This window comes from Rhinolophus sinicus, chromosome 1, assembly GCF_057876585.1.
Source record: "Rhinolophus sinicus isolate RSI-liver-muscle chromosome 1, RSI-T2T, whole genome shotgun sequence".
Lineage (NCBI taxonomy): Eukaryota > Metazoa > Chordata > Mammalia > Chiroptera > Rhinolophidae > Rhinolophus > Rhinolophus sinicus.
In genome coordinates, this window is record NC_142501.1 from 135808997 (window position 1) to 135829033 (window position 20037).

The 20037-nt window shown below is 34.3% G+C and overlaps 1 protein-coding gene across 8 annotated transcripts in view; it reads left to right on the forward strand.

Moving 5' to 3' along the window:
* The window catches only part of NFXL1 (nuclear transcription factor, X-box binding like 1), a 49928-nt gene extending 30955 nt beyond the window's left edge, over positions 1 to 18973 (forward strand). For 3 of the 8 annotated variants that reach the window (XM_074324645.2, XM_088789874.1, XM_019741043.3), the window contains 6 exons: positions 1441 to 1607; positions 4246 to 4315; positions 7824 to 7928; positions 14455 to 14541; positions 15512 to 15565; positions 17592 to 17783. In XM_074324645.2, coding sequence (XP_074180746.2) covers positions 1441 to 1607; positions 4246 to 4315; positions 7824 to 7928; positions 14455 to 14541; positions 15512 to 15565; positions 17592 to 17765 — 657 coding nt within the window. In that variant the 3' untranslated portion in view covers positions 17766 to 17783. Of the gene's footprint in view, positions 1 to 1440; positions 1608 to 4245; positions 4316 to 7823; positions 7929 to 14454; positions 14542 to 15511; positions 15566 to 17591 lie in introns of all 8 variants that reach the window. The other 5 variants (XM_088789875.1, XM_019741044.3, XM_019741045.3 and 2 more) reach the window with 2 other exon arrangements.
* The last annotated feature ends 1064 nt before the right edge of the window (positions 18974 to 20037 follow it).

A 20037-nucleotide genomic window follows, 5' to 3' on the forward strand; every position in this document is an offset into this window, starting at 1 on the left:
TTTTGTCATATTACATTAGCCAGATTCATCTTTTAAAAATGTAAATCATGTGTCATCTCCCTGCTCAAAACCCATTAGTAGTTGTTAGTCATTCTACGAATAAAATCCAAAGGCCTTAACAATGGCGTATATGGCGTTATAGTGATCTAACTCCTGAGTACCTTTCCCACCTCTTCATTCATCACTCTTGCTGGCTCACTTCCGCTTCTTGCTATTTCTTAAGCATTCCAATTTTGTCCTTACCTCAGAGCCTTTGCACTTATGCCTTTTCTCTGTAACTCTATGTTCTTATGGCTCTTATTTAACTCAGTTTCTGTTCAAATATGAACATTTTCAGAAGGCTTCCTTGTTGCTCTATTGTTCTCTCTTTTCCTGCTTTATCTTTTTTTCAGAATGTTTATGAAGACATTCTGTTTTGTTCTTTATCTCCCCCACTTAAATGGCAGTTCCTTAGGCTAGGGATCTCTTCCATCTTGCAAATATTCCCAGTGTGTGGAACAATACGTGGCACATAAATGCTGAATAACTATTTATGGAATAAATGAATATACTTTTTAAAATAAAAAAATAGAAATTTTTTTATGGAAAATTTTCATAATTTGAAACTTTTTCTTTTTAATCCTGCATTTAAGTTTTATTGATACAACTCTTATAATCATGTCTGTACTTAGGTATGATCATAAAAAATGTTTAACCTTTAAGACAGTAGCCATATCTGTAGGTTTCATTTTATCTCATGTATGATATGTGAAACTGAACAGTACCCTGTAATAAAAATCTTTAACCTTCTTTAGTAGATAGACACTATTTAAATATTAAATTACTAGAGCAGAGAGATGACTTGTTAAGTTACAACTGAGATACATTTATTTGTACTAAATGTAATTTAGTTTTGGCTTATTGAAGTTCATTAAAAATAAATTAAACTGCTGGTCATTCTCCTGTTTTTCCTCTACACGTGTTTCCTTTTGGCAAGATAAGATGAATATCTCCAGAACATTGAATGCTTTGGGAATTTTTATTTATGTCTTAAAAGTGTATTGATTTCTTTAGTTTGATGATGGTGGTGCTTGTTAGGTGAAAATGAATTGATAGTATTTTACTCTGTTTTTCCTGCCACTGACTATAAACTGCTTTAGGAAGTAATTTACATTTTTAGTAGAGATATTTCGTGTAATAAGTCCATTTTAAAGCTTAGGCAGTTTAATTTAATGAGGTTTGTAGGCATAAAAATCTTTGTGAATAATGGTCATATTGATAATCTTGCTGTTCTTCATTTTGAATATTTTTAAAATGAATGAAAGCATGCATCATTTTAGTTGCTATTTCTAAGAGCTGCAGAAGTACTTTCTTTTAATGCGATATATACATTTTATAACTTTTACATATGGAACGTTAGGTATCTGTACTTAGGTGATTTATCTGCTTGCTATTTCTCAGGCCGGCCCCGAATGCCTTCAGTGTGAAGAAGGGTGCTCTAAATCACGGCCAGTGGCTTGTCCTCACCCATGTGTTTTGCCTTGTCATCCTGGAGAATGTCCTCCTTGTGTTCAGATGCTTAGAATAAAATGTCACTGCAAGATCACAAGCCTATATGTGGAATGTAGGTAAGTGGACCGAAGAAGTAGTCTTGTTTTATGAAAATTATTTTGATGTCTTTTTATAATTCAGAACCCTTTGTGTGTAGTATACTTTAAGGAATATTTTCCAGTGGTGGTCCTTAGACTCTAGAGGCCTACGTTTTCCAGAGAGATGGGGACAGAAGAAATGTAGAATATTTCACCTTCTCGATATATCATCCCGATTTTAACCTGGGCGATTCTGGTTTTCTCTATTTGGAGATTCTGTATAAGATTTTGTTAGGAAAAAACTTGTATCACTGGTTTTAAAAAATATAGAAGCATTTCTATAACTGATTGTTCAAGTAACTGTCAAACTAGAGTTTTGTTGGATCAAAAATTGCCTTGCACATAGTTACTTAGGTATAATTTTTAAATTACAGATTTAAAAGGTAGAGTTTATTATAAATGTTGCTGTCATGGCATTTATCATCCTAGGATATGACCTTTGTTTTCCTTACTTAAAAAAGGGCAAATTTTCACTTTGGATTATAAGGAGGAAAAAAATTCCCCTTTTTTTCTATTTAATCATGATCTAACTTAATTTACCTAACTCGTTCAGCTCCATTTGACCCAAGTCTGTAAAGTAGGTTTTTTATAAGTGTATTTTACTCAAGTCAAATTTGGGAATATGTCTTTATTTCCGATTTTTTGAAATACTTTTTTGAAAAACGCTTGTTAATATTATCTTAAATTTTTTTTTGTCACACTCAAAGATTCGTGCTTTGTTAAACTGTAAAAGTTAAAATTAACTTTGTTGAAATTTTAAAAATAAAATATAATTGTTAGCTTTAGAAATTATATAAGGAGAGTTAAGAGGGCAATTTTGCCTTACTTATGTGTGATACTGAGAAAAAGAGGTTGTTTTCTTTGGTCTTGCAGGGTTATAAATTTCCCCCTCTTCTTTCTTTTTCTCTTTATCATGTCATCTTCAAAGGATTCCTTTCCTTTTTTACCTGCTTTTTCCCAGAGTGTTACCTCTCTAAGATTGGCTCCTTGATAGTTGTGCACTTTTTAAAGTGTCTTCCCTTTAGTTAGTGCTCTGATCTACCAAGACATTTTTAGTATATTTGTACTTAGGGTGGACTTTCTTTTTCTGGTGTGATGTTAGTTAGCTCTCCCTCTTGGAATTCTGCTGTTTTTCCAGAACTTCATTGACTCTCTGAAAAGACTTCCTATGGGAGCTTCAGAAATAGCTCTGCTAGGAATTGATATTTACTTTTCTACTTACAGGTAATTTGAAGTTTATAGAAACTTCTGTCTTCTAATTATGCCAACGTCATGGGATTTGAGTGCTTTTATTTGTCATTAATGAGTTGAGTGTTTGTTTTTTTGTTTTTTTTTTGAGGGATGTATGGATATATTTGGAATGAGGTGGCTTCCATTACCTCAGCAATCCAGAGTTCCTTTTTTCTTTTCTTGAATACATATATTTAAAGTGTATGTTTTTATACTGTAATTCTTCAGTCTCAGTTGTTCTGATAATTTAATTTGCTTTAATTTAGCAAGTTATTTCATAAATCATCTTTTCCTTTTAGCCCTTTTCTGCTTCATGTATATTTATCTATAGAAATTAGGTATAAAAGATACAGACCTTGAAAAGTAGGTAATTTTTCCTAGTTATAGAGTAGCAGGAACAGAATGATTTTAACTCTTAAGTTCAGAGGTGAACACTGTACTTGTAAGAATGAAAATATACATTTAGTAGAGTCAGGATAAAAACTTTGTGATATCACTAAGTGAAATTTTGCCAAGAAAATTGCATATGTTATCTTAGAGTACCTTCATAGCTATTTTGATACAGATAATAAGGTTATAGTTTTGACATTAGTGAGGCTAACCTTATGGCATATTTTGGCAATTATGTCTAGTAAATGGAAATAGAAAAAGCAGGAAAGGAATAAAGGAAAGGAGAAGAAAGTAATGGGAAAGAGAAAAGTGAGATAGGTAAGATAGGGATTTTTATTATAGATTGTCACTGACTCAGGCAGTATCTACTGTGGTTCTATTCAACTATCTATTAGAAAGTTTTATTCCTTGGTGTTTCTGACTATTTCTGAATTACCTACTGAGTCAGATATAAAAGCACAGACTGATCTAAAATGATCTAATCTAAAATGAATCGATTTCTAACATTAATAGACAGCTTATCCAAAAACAACTGAAAAGGCTTTTCTAATAAGCTTACTGCGTTTCCCACTGGATAGCCTAGATTTCTTAATTTGTATTAACAGATTAAACTACTAATTTTTAATCTTTTATGTAAAGGCTTTACAGAGGGTTATAATTGTGAATAGTGATTGACGTATAGGGAAAGATAGTACAGGAACTATTAAAGAGAGGCAAGGCACAGATGATATGTATGTGTTTTATACTTCCTTCTTGCAGTGATTGCGCTTTTGGTATTTGATTTGTTGGTAGTTGATAAAGGGCTGGAAGATTTGATTCATCAGAACCATTAAGAAATTTGAAGATAATTGTTACAGATAGACATAAAATTAAAATATTTCTCAAGAAAAAAAATAAGACAATTTTATAGATACGTTTGAAATTGTGAGTTATTTTTAGAAAGTATGCTATAAAAATGGACTTTGAATATTATCAAAACATCCTTTCCTATTTTTAGAAAAATAACCACAGCTGATGTAAGTGAGAAGAACCTCCTCAGTTGTTGCAAAAATCAGTGTCCTAAAGAGGTAAGCTTTCATAGAACCTTTTAAATTGTGTCTCTTGGTCATAGTCTCTCTTGGATTTTCTCTGTTCTTGTTTGGTCTTCTATTTCAGGTCTTTTCTGGACCTACTAAAAATGTGGGTCCAGAAAGAAAATTGTGATTGATGTCTATAAAAATATAATACATATTATTAGGGTAGATGCATATCTCTTTATGAAATTTGGGGATAGTAGGACTAGAAATGACCCTTTGAACATTTTTTTAAAGCTGTTTTAAAGATAGCTTATACACTTTATGCAATGAAGTATTCACCTAATGTTCAACCCCATAATGTGATTCAAACTTAAAATATAAATAGGTCAAGAACTGTGTGGGTCATAAGCAGTTAGTAAATTCATAATAGGTTATTAAAATAAAACATATGTCTGGGTGTGTGTGAACTTTAAAGTTCATTATTATTTTGAATTAATTAGTATAAAGCATTCATATATTAAACTTTTAAAGATTTATTGTTTGTAGATGCATTTTGTTCAAACTTAAAAGTATCAAAAATAGTTCCAAAAAATTGTTCAGAGTAAAATTCACTATTGAATTATCCTGGCAATAATTTGAGAAACCAAAGTTGTCCATCTGTATTTGACCAACCTTAAATTGAGGGTGTTCTTTTTGTTGTTGGAAGTAGGGAGGTGACAATTTGGGTAGACATTTATAAAGGAATCCTTTTGACTTATAGATGTACTAATAGTATCTCTTTTATTTTAATTCTTGGTCCGTACACTTACCTAAGTGTTTCTCATCCTATTTAGAGTCAGGAAGAGATGACAGTAAAGTCTTAAATATAGTAGTCTCTTTAACTAAATAAAATACATCAATGCATGATAAGCATTTTTGTTAACAGTATTTTCTTTTAACTAAAACTTTGGAGAATTTTTAATGGATTTCTGTTTAATAACTGTTGGAACTGAAACCTGAGAATTTCAAAATTTATGTAAGATTTTTTTTTACAAGAGACCATTTCAAGCAGTAAATGATTATTTTAATAATCCTCTCTTTGTTAATATAAGTAAAACTAGAGGCATGAGGTATTTCAAATTTAATTTTCTGAATTCTTCAAATCTTGAGTTTTGTTAAAACAAATTTTCTTCTGTCCAAATTCAGATTCCCGGTAATAAGTAGGTGAGAATGTTTTATTTTCAACCTGACACAATAAATTGGTATGATATTGTAGTTAGAAATAAGATAATTTAATTCAGGGATTGCTAATTTACAATCCTGCCATTTGGCTATGAGTCATTTGTGATTCTGTAATGACATTTGGTGGGACTAGAGGAGAGAGCACTGTATATTAGAAAATTTGTTATCCATACTCCTGATTTTGGATTCTAGGCCATTCTGAAGCCCCTGGTATTACTAGAGTCTCCTTGGGCTTTCTTGAAAAATATATCCTTAGGCTGGGAACAATTCAAATGGCTATTATAGTTTGGAACACCTAGGAGTGGACAAGTGAATTTCATTGTGTCTAATAGGACTCATTCGAATTCGTGGTCTCTTGACATTGGTAAGGAAGGCTACAGCAGTGATTCTTAAATTCTAGTGTGCATCAGAATCACTTCATTTATTCTATTCTTTAGATTCCACATATAAGTGAGATCATCTGGTATTTGTCTTTCTCCACCTGACTTATTTCACTTAGCAAACTAATCAGAAACAGTCTCAGAGATATAGAGAAAACCTGAGTGTTGCTAGATGGGAGAGGGGTGGGGATGAGGGAGAAGGCGAGGGGATTAGAAAGCACAAATTTGGTAACCACAAAATTGCCACAGGGATATGAAAGACAGTTTGGGGAATCAATAATGTTGTAAAGATTTTGCAGGGTATCCGATGGACACTTGTCTTATTAGGGAGACCACTTCATGGCTGGAGTAGATGCCTGACCACTGCAGTGTACACCTGAAGCTGAAGCTGAATAATAATGAATGTCAATAATAACTTAATGTATATATAATCACAGGATGTGGAGTACAACATAGGGAATAGAGTCAGTGGAACTGTAACAGCTATATATGATGTCAGAGGGGTAGTAGATTGGGGGCGGGGGGTTATCAATTTGTGAGGGGTGTAAATGTCTAACTATTACATGGTTTTGTACACCTGAAAGTAATTAAAAAAAAAAAAAAAAAAAGAAATGAACTACAAAAAAAAAACCCCACAAACTACAGACACAGAAGGGAAAAAAAAAAATCACTTCAAGGGCTTGTTAAAACAGTTTGATGGGCCCAACCCCAGAGTTTCTTATTTTGTGGGCCTGGAGTGGGGCCCAAGAATTTGCATTTCTAATAAATTCTTACATAATGGTGATACTGTTGGTCTAGACCACACTTTGGGGACCACTAGGCTACAGAATCAAGTCACATTTAGGATTAGCCAAGTACTGTGTCACTAATCTGCAGTCCCCTCCCTGTGCTGTAGATTTCTTGTGGGCAAGGACTATGTCATAATCATCTTTGCATCTAGTCCCTGGTTCCCTGGTTGTACATATCAGGCAGTTGGTAAATGTTTATTGGATGTGAGTGAAAGAGTGAACTGTGGAAATGGCATAAGCATATCCTCTCAGCTCTACTACTTCTCTGAGAGGCACTCTGTGTGTTAGGTTTGAATTTAAAAGGGAATTTAAAGATACACTAAGAACTCCAATTTTAAACTGTGCCCCCACATATGTGCATTTCCACTTTAATTTTTTCTTTCTGGATTTGGTTTTATTATTGCCACACAAGCTTTGTGCTTTTTACTTGAGCAAATTATTTAACCCTCTATAACTCAAATTGTTCATATGTAAAATGGAAGCAATAATAATACCCACTGGGGAGTGTTATCTGAGTATTAAATGAGTTAATAACGTTTAAAGGTTTTAGTATATGTAAGTGCTAGCTATGGTGATAATGGTAAAGGTATTTATCCACCAACAATATTGTTTTGCAAGCTTCCCATAGTTATTTGTAAAGAGAGCTTTTTAAATTATTGGGATTAAAATGGAACATTTTGAACTAGACAGTGTTGGCTGTTGGTAAGCCATTTGATAGGACTTACAAAGGTGCTAACAGAATGACGGTAAGGGCTGAGCAGGGTGGAAGAAAACGGTCTCACTTTGAGTGGAAAGGGTAGGACATCTCTTCTTTAAAGGAATATCAGGTTTGGATGTTTCAGAAAAACCTTTTGCTGTGAAATCTGTAATGAAGATACAGTTACTATAGTATGCATTCTAATAGTTTTCTTTGTGACTGCTTTTCAGCTCTTTCAGAATATAATTTGGCTTTTGAGATAACACATACTTGCACATCTGACAGAAAATGGTCATGTGATTTGATTATAATTAAGGTTAATTAAAGAAAAAAGTTGAAAAATTAACTGATTATCTAAGATTGATTGACCCCATTGTGATGGACTGTTTCTTAAAATAGTTGTTGTGGGGGAGGGGAAGCAAGGTATGACTAAAATGCAAATATGTAATTGCTCTATTTTGGTTTTATTTTAGCTTCCTTGTGGTCATAGATGCAAAGAGATGTGCCATCCTGGTGAATGTCCTTTTAACTGTAACCAGAAGGTAAAACTTAGATGTCCTTGTAAAAGAATAAAAAAGGTAAATATTTTAAGTTCTTGAAAATACTTTTCTATGTAAATTATTTTTGTCTGTATTTTGGTAGTTCTTTGGCTATATTTTTTGGCTTTTAATTTTAAGGTCTTATTTCTTAGAATCTTTTTATTATTAGCCTATCTCTGTAAATGCTTATTTTAAAAATCAGCTTTGTATGTCCATTTAGTTTTGTGCACTTTAACAGTAAAAGATTATTTGATGTTGAAGCCAAGTTCGGTGCCCTTGTGTGGATAGAACCAGTGCGCAGTACATTTGAGGTCTTTGTACAAGGAACACATGTGAGCAATAAAGTGAGTTTCATGATTTAAGAAATGGTCTGGAATTAACCTGTGTTACTCTTATGAAAACTTTTTTTTGTCATCAATATTATGTTTTGAAAATGTTGCCTTAAGACCTTACATGCACAGCCTTATAAAATTATAAAGTAACATTCAAACTTGGAGAGTACTCAATTTAAGATGAAATAGTGGTAACGGACAAGTAAAAGGGTGAAAACTAACGTTTGGAATGCTCAATGGCAACAGATTAGATATCATTCAGAAAACTTGGGAAGGAAGGGTGAATTCTCAGCTGTCATTGGCTGAATGGTCTTTTTCCAGGTGGCCTGTCCTTTGACTTCCTGTTGATAATGGTGGCTCCTTTGAAGTTATCTTCTTTCTTGACCTCTGATTTTTTCCTACCTCAGTTATAGCTGTAACTCCTTTTTTCTTAATATTCTTATGGTCATTTCCTAAAGCTAGTCTCCTTTTTCTTCACTTTAAATTCACTCTTTATTCTTTCAGCAAACACTTATTGAGAATCTTTTGCTTTTGTTGAAGATCTTTTCATTTATTTTGACAGCTCCTACTATCATTATCTGGTGTAGATAATTTCTGAATTTAAATTCTTAGGCTTGACTTCTTCTGCAGTTGAATTCCTAAGTTTTAGATGTTTAAATTGGGCCACCTTTACACAAAAATTCATCCTTAGTCAAGCCACTTTTAATCTGGGATGTCTCTTAAGTTTTGTCTTAAATCTCATGTTATTGCCCAAGTGCAGTCTGCCTGCCACCCATTGGAACTCTGGCAACAGTGTCATAACAGATTTCTTTGCCTCCAATTGTAATACTTCCCTGATCTAAGTTCTTCAGTGGTTCTTCCTCCATTATGGGGAAAATACGCATTTATAAGAAACGTTTACGTATATACAGACTTGGCATACAAGAGAATTTATGCTGATTCCTTGGCCTGCTTGTCTAGTCTCAAACTCTGGCGGTCTTCTCTGTGAATCTGTTACTTATGTTTATGCTGTGTTCCCCTTTAGTCTGTGACAAATCCTTATTCCTTCCTCTGTGTAAAATACAGTGTACTTTTCCTTTGCTGCTCTGTGTAGTAGAATCCTGCTAATACTCAGTGTAACCATTTCCTTGTTGGGGAAGATCTTCCTTCTCTGATTCCTTTGGGAAGTCTTAAGTGCTACTTCCTCTTGGCTTTCTTTGTAGTAGGTTCTAGAGAGTGTCCTAGAGGATTTTCTAGAGAGCTTTGTGATTCTAGGGACATCAGTAACCTTGTTTCCTTATCTGTGAAATACAGTTTATATATAGATTTATTGAAAGGAATAAAAGAGGTAATGCTCATATAGCATTTAGCACAGTGACTGCTATGTTTAATAACATAGCAGTAACTGCTAATAGTAGCTGTTGTTAGCCATTATCATTATACTCTGTTCCTTATTAAGTCCCCGTCCCTAACACAGTGCTTGGCACGTACTAGGCGCTCTGTAAGTACCTTTTGAATGAGAAAAGATATGATTCCTCTTTTAGGCTGATAGACTTAATGGCCACAAGCACACAATATTTATTTTTGTCTCTAATGTTTATGCATAATATTTTTCCGTTTTCTGGACTATCCTTGGAGAACAAGACTGTGTTTATCACCAACCTCAGCCAGAAATGAAGAACAAAAGGGTGGGGGGGAACCCTCTAAGTAATAAAATTCTGTTCTATAAAGTACTTTCACTAAAGAATATGTATATTGTTCATAGGAACTGATGATCTTATTTTTTAAAAGATTTTTATTAAAATATAGCTAACGTACAATCATATTATATTAGTTTTAGGTGTATGCCATAGTTATTCAACATTTATATGCCTAAAGAAGTGATCACCATAACTCCAGCAACCATCTGACACTGTACCACGCTATCACAATATTACTGACTATATTCCCTATAATACATTAAGACTTACTTGTTTTATACCTGGAAATTTGAACCTCTTATTCCCCTTCATCTCCCCCCCCTTTTTTAATTTTTCAATTTAATATTTAATCGAAATTAAGATTAATGTTTAATATTAAACTTCAATTTAATTTAATATTATTTTATATGAATTTCAATGTGTATAGCACAGTGGTTAGACATTTATATAATTTAAGAAGTGATCCCTCTGACTAGTCTGCTACCAACCTGGCACTATACATAGTTATTACAATATTATTGACTATATCACTTACGCTATACCCTACATCCCCACAACTACTTTGTAACAACCAATTCGTACTTCTTAATCACCTCCCATTTTTCACCCATTCCCCATACCCCCTCCCATCTGGTAACCTTCAAAATGTTCTCTGTATCTATGAGTTTGTTTCTGTTTTGTTTGTTTATTTTGTTCTTTAGATTCCACATATAAGCAAAATCGCCTTGAATCTGTCCTTCTCTATCTGACATACTCCACTCAGCACAATGCTCTCCAGGTCTATCCATGCTGCCACAAATGGCAAGAACCCATTCCCTTTCCTGGCCAAGCAATATTCCATTGTGTATATGTACCTCCTATCCTTTCTTCCATTGATGGAAACCCAGGCTGCCCCCACCTGGGCCATTGTGAACAATGCTGCAATGAACATAGGGATCCACATGTCCCCTTGAAGTAGCATTTTGGGTTTTTTCGGATAAATACCCTGAAGTGGGATTAGTGGGTCCTTCTTTGTCTCTTGTAAAGCCTTTGTTTTAAAGTCTGTTTTGTTGTGTATAAGTATTGCTACTCCAGCTTTTTGGTTTGTTTGGTTCCATTTTCATGAAATACCTTTTTCCCATCCATTTACTTTCACTCTGTGTGTGTCTTTCGACCTGAAGTGTGTCTCTTGTAGGCAGCATATGTAAGGGTCTTGTTTTCTTATGCATTCAGCAACTCTGTCTTCTGATTGGAGCATTTAATCCAGCTACACTGAAAATAATTGTTAGATATGTAGTTATTGCTATTTTCTTATTCATATTTTTTTATTTATTTTTTTCCATCTTAAAGAAGTCCCTCTAACATTCCTTGTAATTCTAGTTTAGTATTGGTGAACTCCTTTAGCTTTTTCTTGTCTGGGAGGCTCTACCTGTTGTTCAATTTTAAATGATAGCTTTGCTGGGTAAAGTAATCTTGCTTTTCATCACTTTGAATATTTCATGTCAATATACTCTGGCCTGCAAAGTTTCTGTTGAGAAATCAACTGACAGTCTTATGGGAGCCATCTTGTAGGTAACTAACTGCTTTTCCATTGATGCATTTAAGATTCTCTCTTTGTCTTTAACCTTTGGCGTTTTAATTATAATGTGTCTTGGTGTAGGCCTCTTTGGATTTATCTCGTTTGGGACTTTTTGTGCTTCCTGGGCTTGTGTGTCTATTTTTTTTCACCAGGTTAGGGAAGTTTTTTGTCATTATTTCTTCAAATAGGTTTTCAATTCCTTACTCTCTTCGAATATTGCTAGAATATTGCTAGAATATTGCTATACCCCTACGAATATTGCTAGACTAGATGTTGTCCCAGAGGCCCCTTAACTATCCTCATTTTTTCAGATTCTTTTTTTGCTATCCTGTTTGGGTGTTTTCTGCTGCCTTATCTTCTAAATCGCTGATTCGATCCTCTGCTTCATCTAATCTGCTGTTGATTCCCTCTAATGTAGTCTTCATTTCAGTTATTGTGTTATTTCTGAATGGTTCTTTTTTATGTTTTCTACCTCCATTTTTATGTTTTTTTTTATCTCTTTGTTGAAGTTTTCCCTGAGTTCACTGAGCATCCTTATAACCAGTATTTTGAACTCTGCATCTGGTAGACTGCTTGCCTTCATTTTGTTCAGTTCCTTTTTTGAAGCTTTGTTCTGTTCTTTTATTTGGGACATGTTTTTTGTCTCCCCATTTTGGCTACCTCCTGTGTTTGTTTCTATGTATTAGCTAGGACTGCTATGTCTCCCGGTCTTAGTAAAGTGGCTAATGCAATAGGTGTTTTGTGGGGCCAGTGGTGCAGTCTCCCTGGTCACCAGACCCGGGTTCTCCTGGTGTGTTCCTTGTATGGGTGGTGTGTGCCCTCCTGTTGTAGTTGAGCCTTAGTTGCTATTTTTACATCAGTTGGAGGGATTGACCCTCAGGCTGATTGGTTGTGAGGACTGGCCATGACTACAGTGGAGGAGCTGTTGTGCAGGGGCTGCCCCTACAGAGCAGGGTTCACTTTAGCAGGGCTCTGCTGCCTGCCCAGTGTGCCCTTTGGGTGTGTCGCTCTTGGAGGCAGCCCGGTGATGATCTGGCTGGGTTTGAAGCTGGCCACTGGGCATATCAGCTCGTGGCCTCCTGGCAGGGTTTCCCCTGCAGGCCAAGTTCATTTGTAGTCTGTGTCCTTCTTGGGGTCACCTGGCTTAGCCACAAAGCAATCTGCAGATGACTTTTTTCCACAATGGGGTTGGAGGTGCCTCAAGAGGCCAAGCCGCAAATCCAGACTGCTATAACTAGTGGCAGGCTTTTGGTTGCTCAGCCAGATGTACGGGACAAGCTAAAGTCAGATATTGCTTGTTTGGGTTTTTGTGAACCTTTGAAAGACTTTAGTAAAGTCCACAGCATGAGCCAAGAAAGGCTATTCATACGGCAAAGCCACTGGAAGTGGCTTGGGTGGTCCCAAAAGTTGGGTGGGAAGGGGTCTTAGGAAATCAAGGTGAAGGAATGGCATTAGCCAGGTTGATGGAGACTCAGATATGGTAGCTGCCTGCGTCTGCTCACCAGGAGAGGGGAGGGCTCACCAAAGAAACAATGGTTTCCACCAGCTCCTCTTTTGGGGAGAAAGCTGCCCCTGCAGCCCTCTCTCTGAAGCCAGACAACTCAGTTCCTCCCCGTATGTCCCTGGTGCCTTTCCAACTGCTGCCCCAGCACTGGAGTTCAGAGCAAATGAGTCCATCAGCGAGTAAGTGTGCACAGGCTGTTTAAGAGGAATGCCTGGAACTGCAGCCGCCCTAGTCTCACTTAGCTATAATCTCCACTGGTTTTCACAACCAGAAGTTATAGGCACTTTTCTCCCTGACACTGAAACCCTGGGCTGGGGAGCTTGGTGTGGGACTGGGACCCCTCGCTCTTCAGGGGTGATCGCTGCAGCTGAGATATCCCTCCTGATATTTAATGGTCACACACAGATGTGGGACCACACCATTCTGTGTCTTCGCCCCACCTAACAATCTTAAGGTGGCTTCTTTTCTATGTCCTTAGTTGTAGTGCTTCGGTTCAGCTAGACTTCAGGAGATTCTCTGGTGATCTTATTTCTTAACTCTGGTGGATTAGAACTAAAAACCTAGAGTCTGAGGGTGTGGTGAGAGAGGAGAAATTGATACAAATAGGCACCTTTAGAGCAAAAGTGACATGTGTCAGCAAGAAATAGGCCATGAATAAAAGAGAGACAAAAGATCTACAAAATCAAAGACTATTTAACATAAGGACTACTTATTATAGTACACAAATTGATTATAGTATTGACTTAAGGTCATCTGAAAAAGAGTAGATTTTTTTTAAATAAAAAAAGAGTAGATTTTAAAAAATTATTTCATTAAGGAGGCAGGCAGTGAAGTGCACATACAAAGTGTAGAATGTCTTATCTAAACTTTTTTAAAAAGGCTTACTAGTTGAGAGAAAAATCTGTAGCTATCTAGAAAACTCTAGAACTGCACTTTTCTGAACCTGAGTTGGTAGCCACTAGCCACATATGGCTATTTGTTTGAATTTTAATGAATTAACATTAAATTATACTAAACATTCATTTCCTCGATTTCTTCAGCCACATTTTGAGTGCTCAGTAGCCATGTGTGTTTAGTACTACTCTGTTGGGTTGTGCAGATTTAGAACATTTTCAGTATCCCAGGAAGCTGTGTTGGCTGGCACTGCTCTAGAACGTTTTATTTCCTGGAAGCTTTAGAAGACTAACAAGAAACAATAAAGAAAAACTTAATCTAAGTTGATAGTGGCACTTAGTAAGTAATTATTAAATGGATAATTTTAATTTTATGGTATTTGCTTTTTTTATAATTAAGAGAAAATAAAGTAATAATCACTCCCTGAATCAAGACATTTAACACTTGCAAACATATCAGCATTAAATATTAATGAACACGACTTAAATAATTTACATAACCTAAAACTGTTAGGGGAATTTTGCTTTTTTATGGCATACAGTTAAGACTTCGAGGGGAAAGTCTTAAAATCTGAAATTTTAAAAAATTTCATTTGTAGGAATTGCAGTGCAACAAAGTACGTGAACATCAGATTTCAATAGAATGTGACACAACATGCAAGGAAATGAAGCGAAAAGCATCTGAGGTAATGTCATGTTGAATATCATTTTTAATGTATTAATAGCCTTTCCCCGTTTATTTTATGCATTTCTTTATGTGCTTATTACGAATTACTCGAAATCTAATCTTTTTTTGCTTTTATAATTAAAGCCTAGTTTTATGTGCCTATTTTGAATCCCCAGGTGTGTTTTTATTGTCTAGAGTATATTAGATTTTCCATCCTCTGTACCAATAAGAGTTTTAACTCCTATTTTGGTTGGGGTTGTGAGAGTTGGGGGTGCAATGATGTCCATTTTAAGGCATCTCCTGAAACCCATGTCTTCACTCAACCTAAAATTACTTGAGTTCTGTTTTACTGAGCTGTAGATAATCTGTAACAAATATGAGTTGTTTACTAACCAATACAATTAGTGTATGTGCTCTGGGACATATTTGTTCATCTTAATGTTAGTATAAACCTCCAGAAAATTAGGCTAAAATAATACAAAAATAAAGTTTTAGGAATCTTTGCTGTTTAGATTACCTCTTCTGTCACTATTTCCCTCAGTCAACCCAATCAGTGAATAAACTTGATTTTTTTTTTAAACTAAGGTATCCCTTCCAGACATTTGAAGTAAAAGGTCGATTTTAACTCTAGACAACGAGTGTTATTTAATAATTGTTTATAGATTCTTAGTATGGTAACTCAAGAGAAAAATCCAGTTTTAAAAGCAGTTTAGTTTATGCTATTGTAACACTTTGAGTTGTGATCTAAAATCTATTATAGTTGTTAAATTGAAATGTTTATATAGGTATAACATTCCATTTCTCCTCACCTGCCATCTGTTAGTACCTTGGTAACACTTTTCATTATGATATTTATGTTTCTTTAAATAATTTCCAATATAAAGCTCCCAAAAGTTGTGTGTTACTGGAACCTCAGTGGGAAAATGTTAAAATTCTATATAAAATTTGATGATTACAATGTCAATTTACTTTTAAATGTCTCTGAACAGATAAAAGAAGCAGAAACTAAAGCTGCTCTTGAAGAGGAAAAACGAAGACAACAGGTAACTAAACAAAATGCCCAGATTTATGTTTCTTTGTATCATTGTTAGTTTTTATTCAAACACAAAGTATATTCCCACTATAAGCCATGGGCTAATCAACTCTATTCCGGACTGGAAATAATATAGTTCCTACAAAACAAAAGTTACCCATTCACTTACTTTTAATCCAGGTACAGTGAACCTCTAAAAAAGCACAAGATCTCATTTATTCCCAGATATTTTGTGTATGCCCAATTTACTTCCTTGCCAGTTTTGTCCATTCTCCATCCATAAGAGTTTTAACTCCTCTTTTGGTTGGGGTTGTGAGAGTTGGGGGTGCAATGATGTCCATTTTAAGGCATCTCCTGAAACCCATGTCTTCACTCAACCTAAAATTACTTGAGTTCTGTTTTACTGAGCTGTAGATAATCTGTAACAAATATGAGTTGTTTACTAACCAATACACTTGTTTTAATAATATGTTCACCTATTTCCTCATTAGATTCTTAAATGCAGGATTATTATCTCTTCTTTATTATCACCTAGGTAACAGGTACATTCCTGATACCACCTCAAATACTATATTGATCATATATTCCAAAGAGTGGCTTAACTTGCTAATAGTAACATGCAATTATTTGTCAGTTTGCATTTTGAGATGCTTTATACTTATCAAGCAGGGTATATTACATGTTAAAATGCTGCATTTATGAGTGAGGAAATTAAAACTTTCATGACTTCAGGGAGGGCATTAGAAATAATTCATGTAGCAAATAAAAGTGGGCCAAAATGACCCTCTGATATTTTATGGTTCTATAAAGTTGATTTGCCTAATATCCCAAAATAAGTTGTCACAGCTAATATAATAAAACATGGGTTGGCTGAACTCCTGAGAGATTAAATTATTAAGAATAGTTTAGGGTATCCCTCACCTTTTTTTAAGCCATTATTGTCGGTAATCTTAAATATATGCTTTATTTACTGACCTTTTAAACAAAATATATAGAAACTTAAGTTAAACTATGTGTGATGACTGTGTTATCATTAAAGCATCAGTTATTTTACTGTGTCAGTGAGTCTCACATGTGGCTATTTTAATATATTTTGACCTTTTTCTGTATATCAACAACCACTTGACAATGTTCTGATGTTTTGGTTCATCGAAAAGTGTTACTTTTTATTAAATTAATTATATGATTAGGTCTTCTTCAAATGAGGTTTATAGACAAAGTAATGGATATATTAACTGAATTTTATATTTCCTTCTATTAAATAAATATTTACAGAATCTTATGTGAGCATTACATACATATTTTAGTTCACTATCATGTTTTAGGTACTAACAGTGCACTATATTGTATCATGTTACATTACCATGTACGAATTAAAGGCTAATAAGTTCTTAACAGTAGAATAAAAATTCACGTTTTATAATGAGTGTTATCTAGTTATCCATTTTTTTAGAACAGTTTTTATGTAATTCTACTTTCTAAAATGATTTAAATGATGAAGCATTTTTACTCTGTTTTTAAATGTATTTGATAAAAAGAAGAATCAGTTTCTGGCAGCTTTTTTCTCTTTATTCACGTGAACTTTTTCCACACAAATCATTTATGTTTATTACCAGCATTCCAAGAAACTAGAGTTATAGGTTCCTTTATTCTCACTGAGAATCTCTCAGCACTTGCTAGAAGTTGTATGTTGTGGAGTCTCAGTAGATTAATGGTGTTGAAGTATAAAATTAATGTTTGTATTATAGAGCATCCTGATTTAATCAGATATTTCTATATTTAGTCGCAAAGTTAGGCCTATGGTCTGAAATACTCTTACTCCTCACTTCCCTTTCCACTTTCCTAAACTCTGAATTTGTTGAATGCAATTAGTATTGGAGAGAGGGATTAAAAAAAAAAAATCAAATCAATGTATTTATTTATTATATACCACTGCTATTATAACATTTCCCAAATTGATTTATTTTCATCTAAGTGGAAAATTTCAAATCAATGTATGTATTGGATTTAATAAAAATGATGCTATTTTGATTTAGGCTGAACTGGAGGCTTTTGAAAACAGACTGAAGGGTCGTCGGAAGAAGAACAGGAAAAGAGATGAAGTGGCAGTTGAGCTAACGCTTTGGCAAAAATACAAATATTATCTCCTTCCAGTGTGTGCTGTTCCAGTTCTAGTGTTTGCATGGTATATAGCCCATGATGTCTATTAAAAATTTTTGATCTGTTAACCTACCTCAGATTGGATTTAGATAAGTTGTTAAATTTGAAGCATATATTGTAGAACATGGTACATATTCACATTCATTGCTCTATTCTCTTCCAGCTATTGTCAGGACAGAATATTAAGCTTTATCTTAATGAACATATGAGAAGTGGTAATATAACATTGTTTGATATTAAAAGCATGACTGAACTTATAAAATACTTCAGAAGGCATAGTTAGTGCAGGGTAGCGTGTTAGTTGTTCATTGTGCTTCCTTGTATTAACATAGTTGTCTCATTTACTATTTCAAACCAACATTTTTTTTTTTTTTTCAAAATTAAGATGAAACTGAGCCATATGTGCAGTAAGGAATATTTCACAATGTTTTGGTTACTTATTGAAAGGTACTTTTCTTGATCATGTAACTTTGTACTTTTTTAAAAAAATGATTCTCTAAAAGACCTTTTAAATTGTAACGTGAAGTTATATAATTCAATTCCAGAAATTGGTTTATTAGTGAGGAAATTTTATCAGTTATTGAAATAAATTTTTATGTGGTGTATTCCTCAGAGGAAAATATAATTGTTTTCAAAATATGCCAGGTTAGATATATCACATGTGGCTATTTCTTGTGTAAGCTTTCAACTGAAGTTGGCATGTTTAGTAAAACTTGTTTGTGTCTTTTCAAAGTAATAATAAAAGAAAAAAATAATATTTATGAGCACTATGTGCTGAACACAGGGCTTATGAGCCTTATGTACTTTATTCTCATTTTTTCTTACCTTGATCCTATAAGTAGATTTTATCTGGAAATAATCAGTTGTTATGAAAACAACCTGATAAAGAAATATCAGTAAGCTAAATCTGTTTGAATTATTAGTCATTTTAAATGGTTTGCTATTTGATTTTTGTATGATTGTTTTCATTAAAATTTTTCATACCAAATTTATAATCTTCAATATTTACTATTATCTAAATAATCAGGAGCCTATCATTTTAGATTAGATATTAGTGTCAATGTATAAAACTCCAGAATTTGATGCACAACATAGTAATTGATAGGTAGTAAAAAGTGGTAGAAGTATGTTTTAAACAGAAGCACAAAGAAGGAATTTTAAATTTTGCTAAATTTAACTCAGATTTTTAAAAATGTATTGTTGATTAATCGAGTATTAGCTCGTATCTAAAATTAAAGGGCACCCATTCCTTTCTTTATGGGCCTTGTGTTTTGATTTTTTTTTTTATATAAAATTATAGTTGGCATTCATTATTGTTCAGCTTCAGGTATATAGTACAGAGATCAGGCATCTACATCATCCCTGAGGTGGTCTCCCTAATGGGACAAGTGTCCATCAGATACCCTACAAAATCTTTACGTTATTGATTACGTTCCCCAAATTAATTTTCAAAACCCTGTGCCATCTTGTGGTTACCGACTATTTTCTAAACCCCTCACCTTCCCCCTTATCCCCACCCCCCCGCCCATCTAGCAACCCTCAGTTTTTCCTCTATGTCTCCAAAACTGTTTCTGATTAGTTCATTCACTTATTCTTTTCTTTGGATTCCGCATATAAGTGAGATCATATGGTATTTGTCTTTCTCTGTCTGACTTATTTCACTTAACATAATGTTCTCTAGGTCCATCCATGTTGTTGCAAATGGTAAGATTTCTTTCTTCTTTATGGCTGCGTAATACTCCATTGTATAAATGTACTACAGTTTCTTGATCCAGTCATCTACCGATGGGCATTTCGGTTGTTTCCATGTCTTGGCTATTGTGTATAGTGCTGCAATAAACATAGGAGTGCATAAAGATTTTTGAATTGGAGTTTTGGATTTCTCTGGATAGATACCTAGGAATGGGATTGCTGGATCGTAAGGTAGTTCCATTTTCAGAGTTTTGAGATACCTCCATACTGTTTTCCATAGTGGCTGCACCAATCTGCATTCCCACCAACAGTGCACAAGCATTCTCTTTTCTCCACATCCGCGCCAGCACTTGTTGTTTGTTGATTTATTGATTTATTGATGATAGCCATTTTGACTGGGGTGAGGTGGCATCTCACTGTGGTTTATATTTGCATCTCTCTGATGGTTAGTGAGGTTGAGCATTTCTTCATATGTCTGTTTGCCATCTGTATGTCCTTTTTAGAAAAATGTCTCTTCACGTCTCTTCAGCTGAACAATTCATTATTCTGCCCATTTTTTAATTGGGTTGTTTGTTTTTTTGGAGTTGAGTTGAGTGAGTTTTTTTTATAAATTTGTGATATTAACCCCTT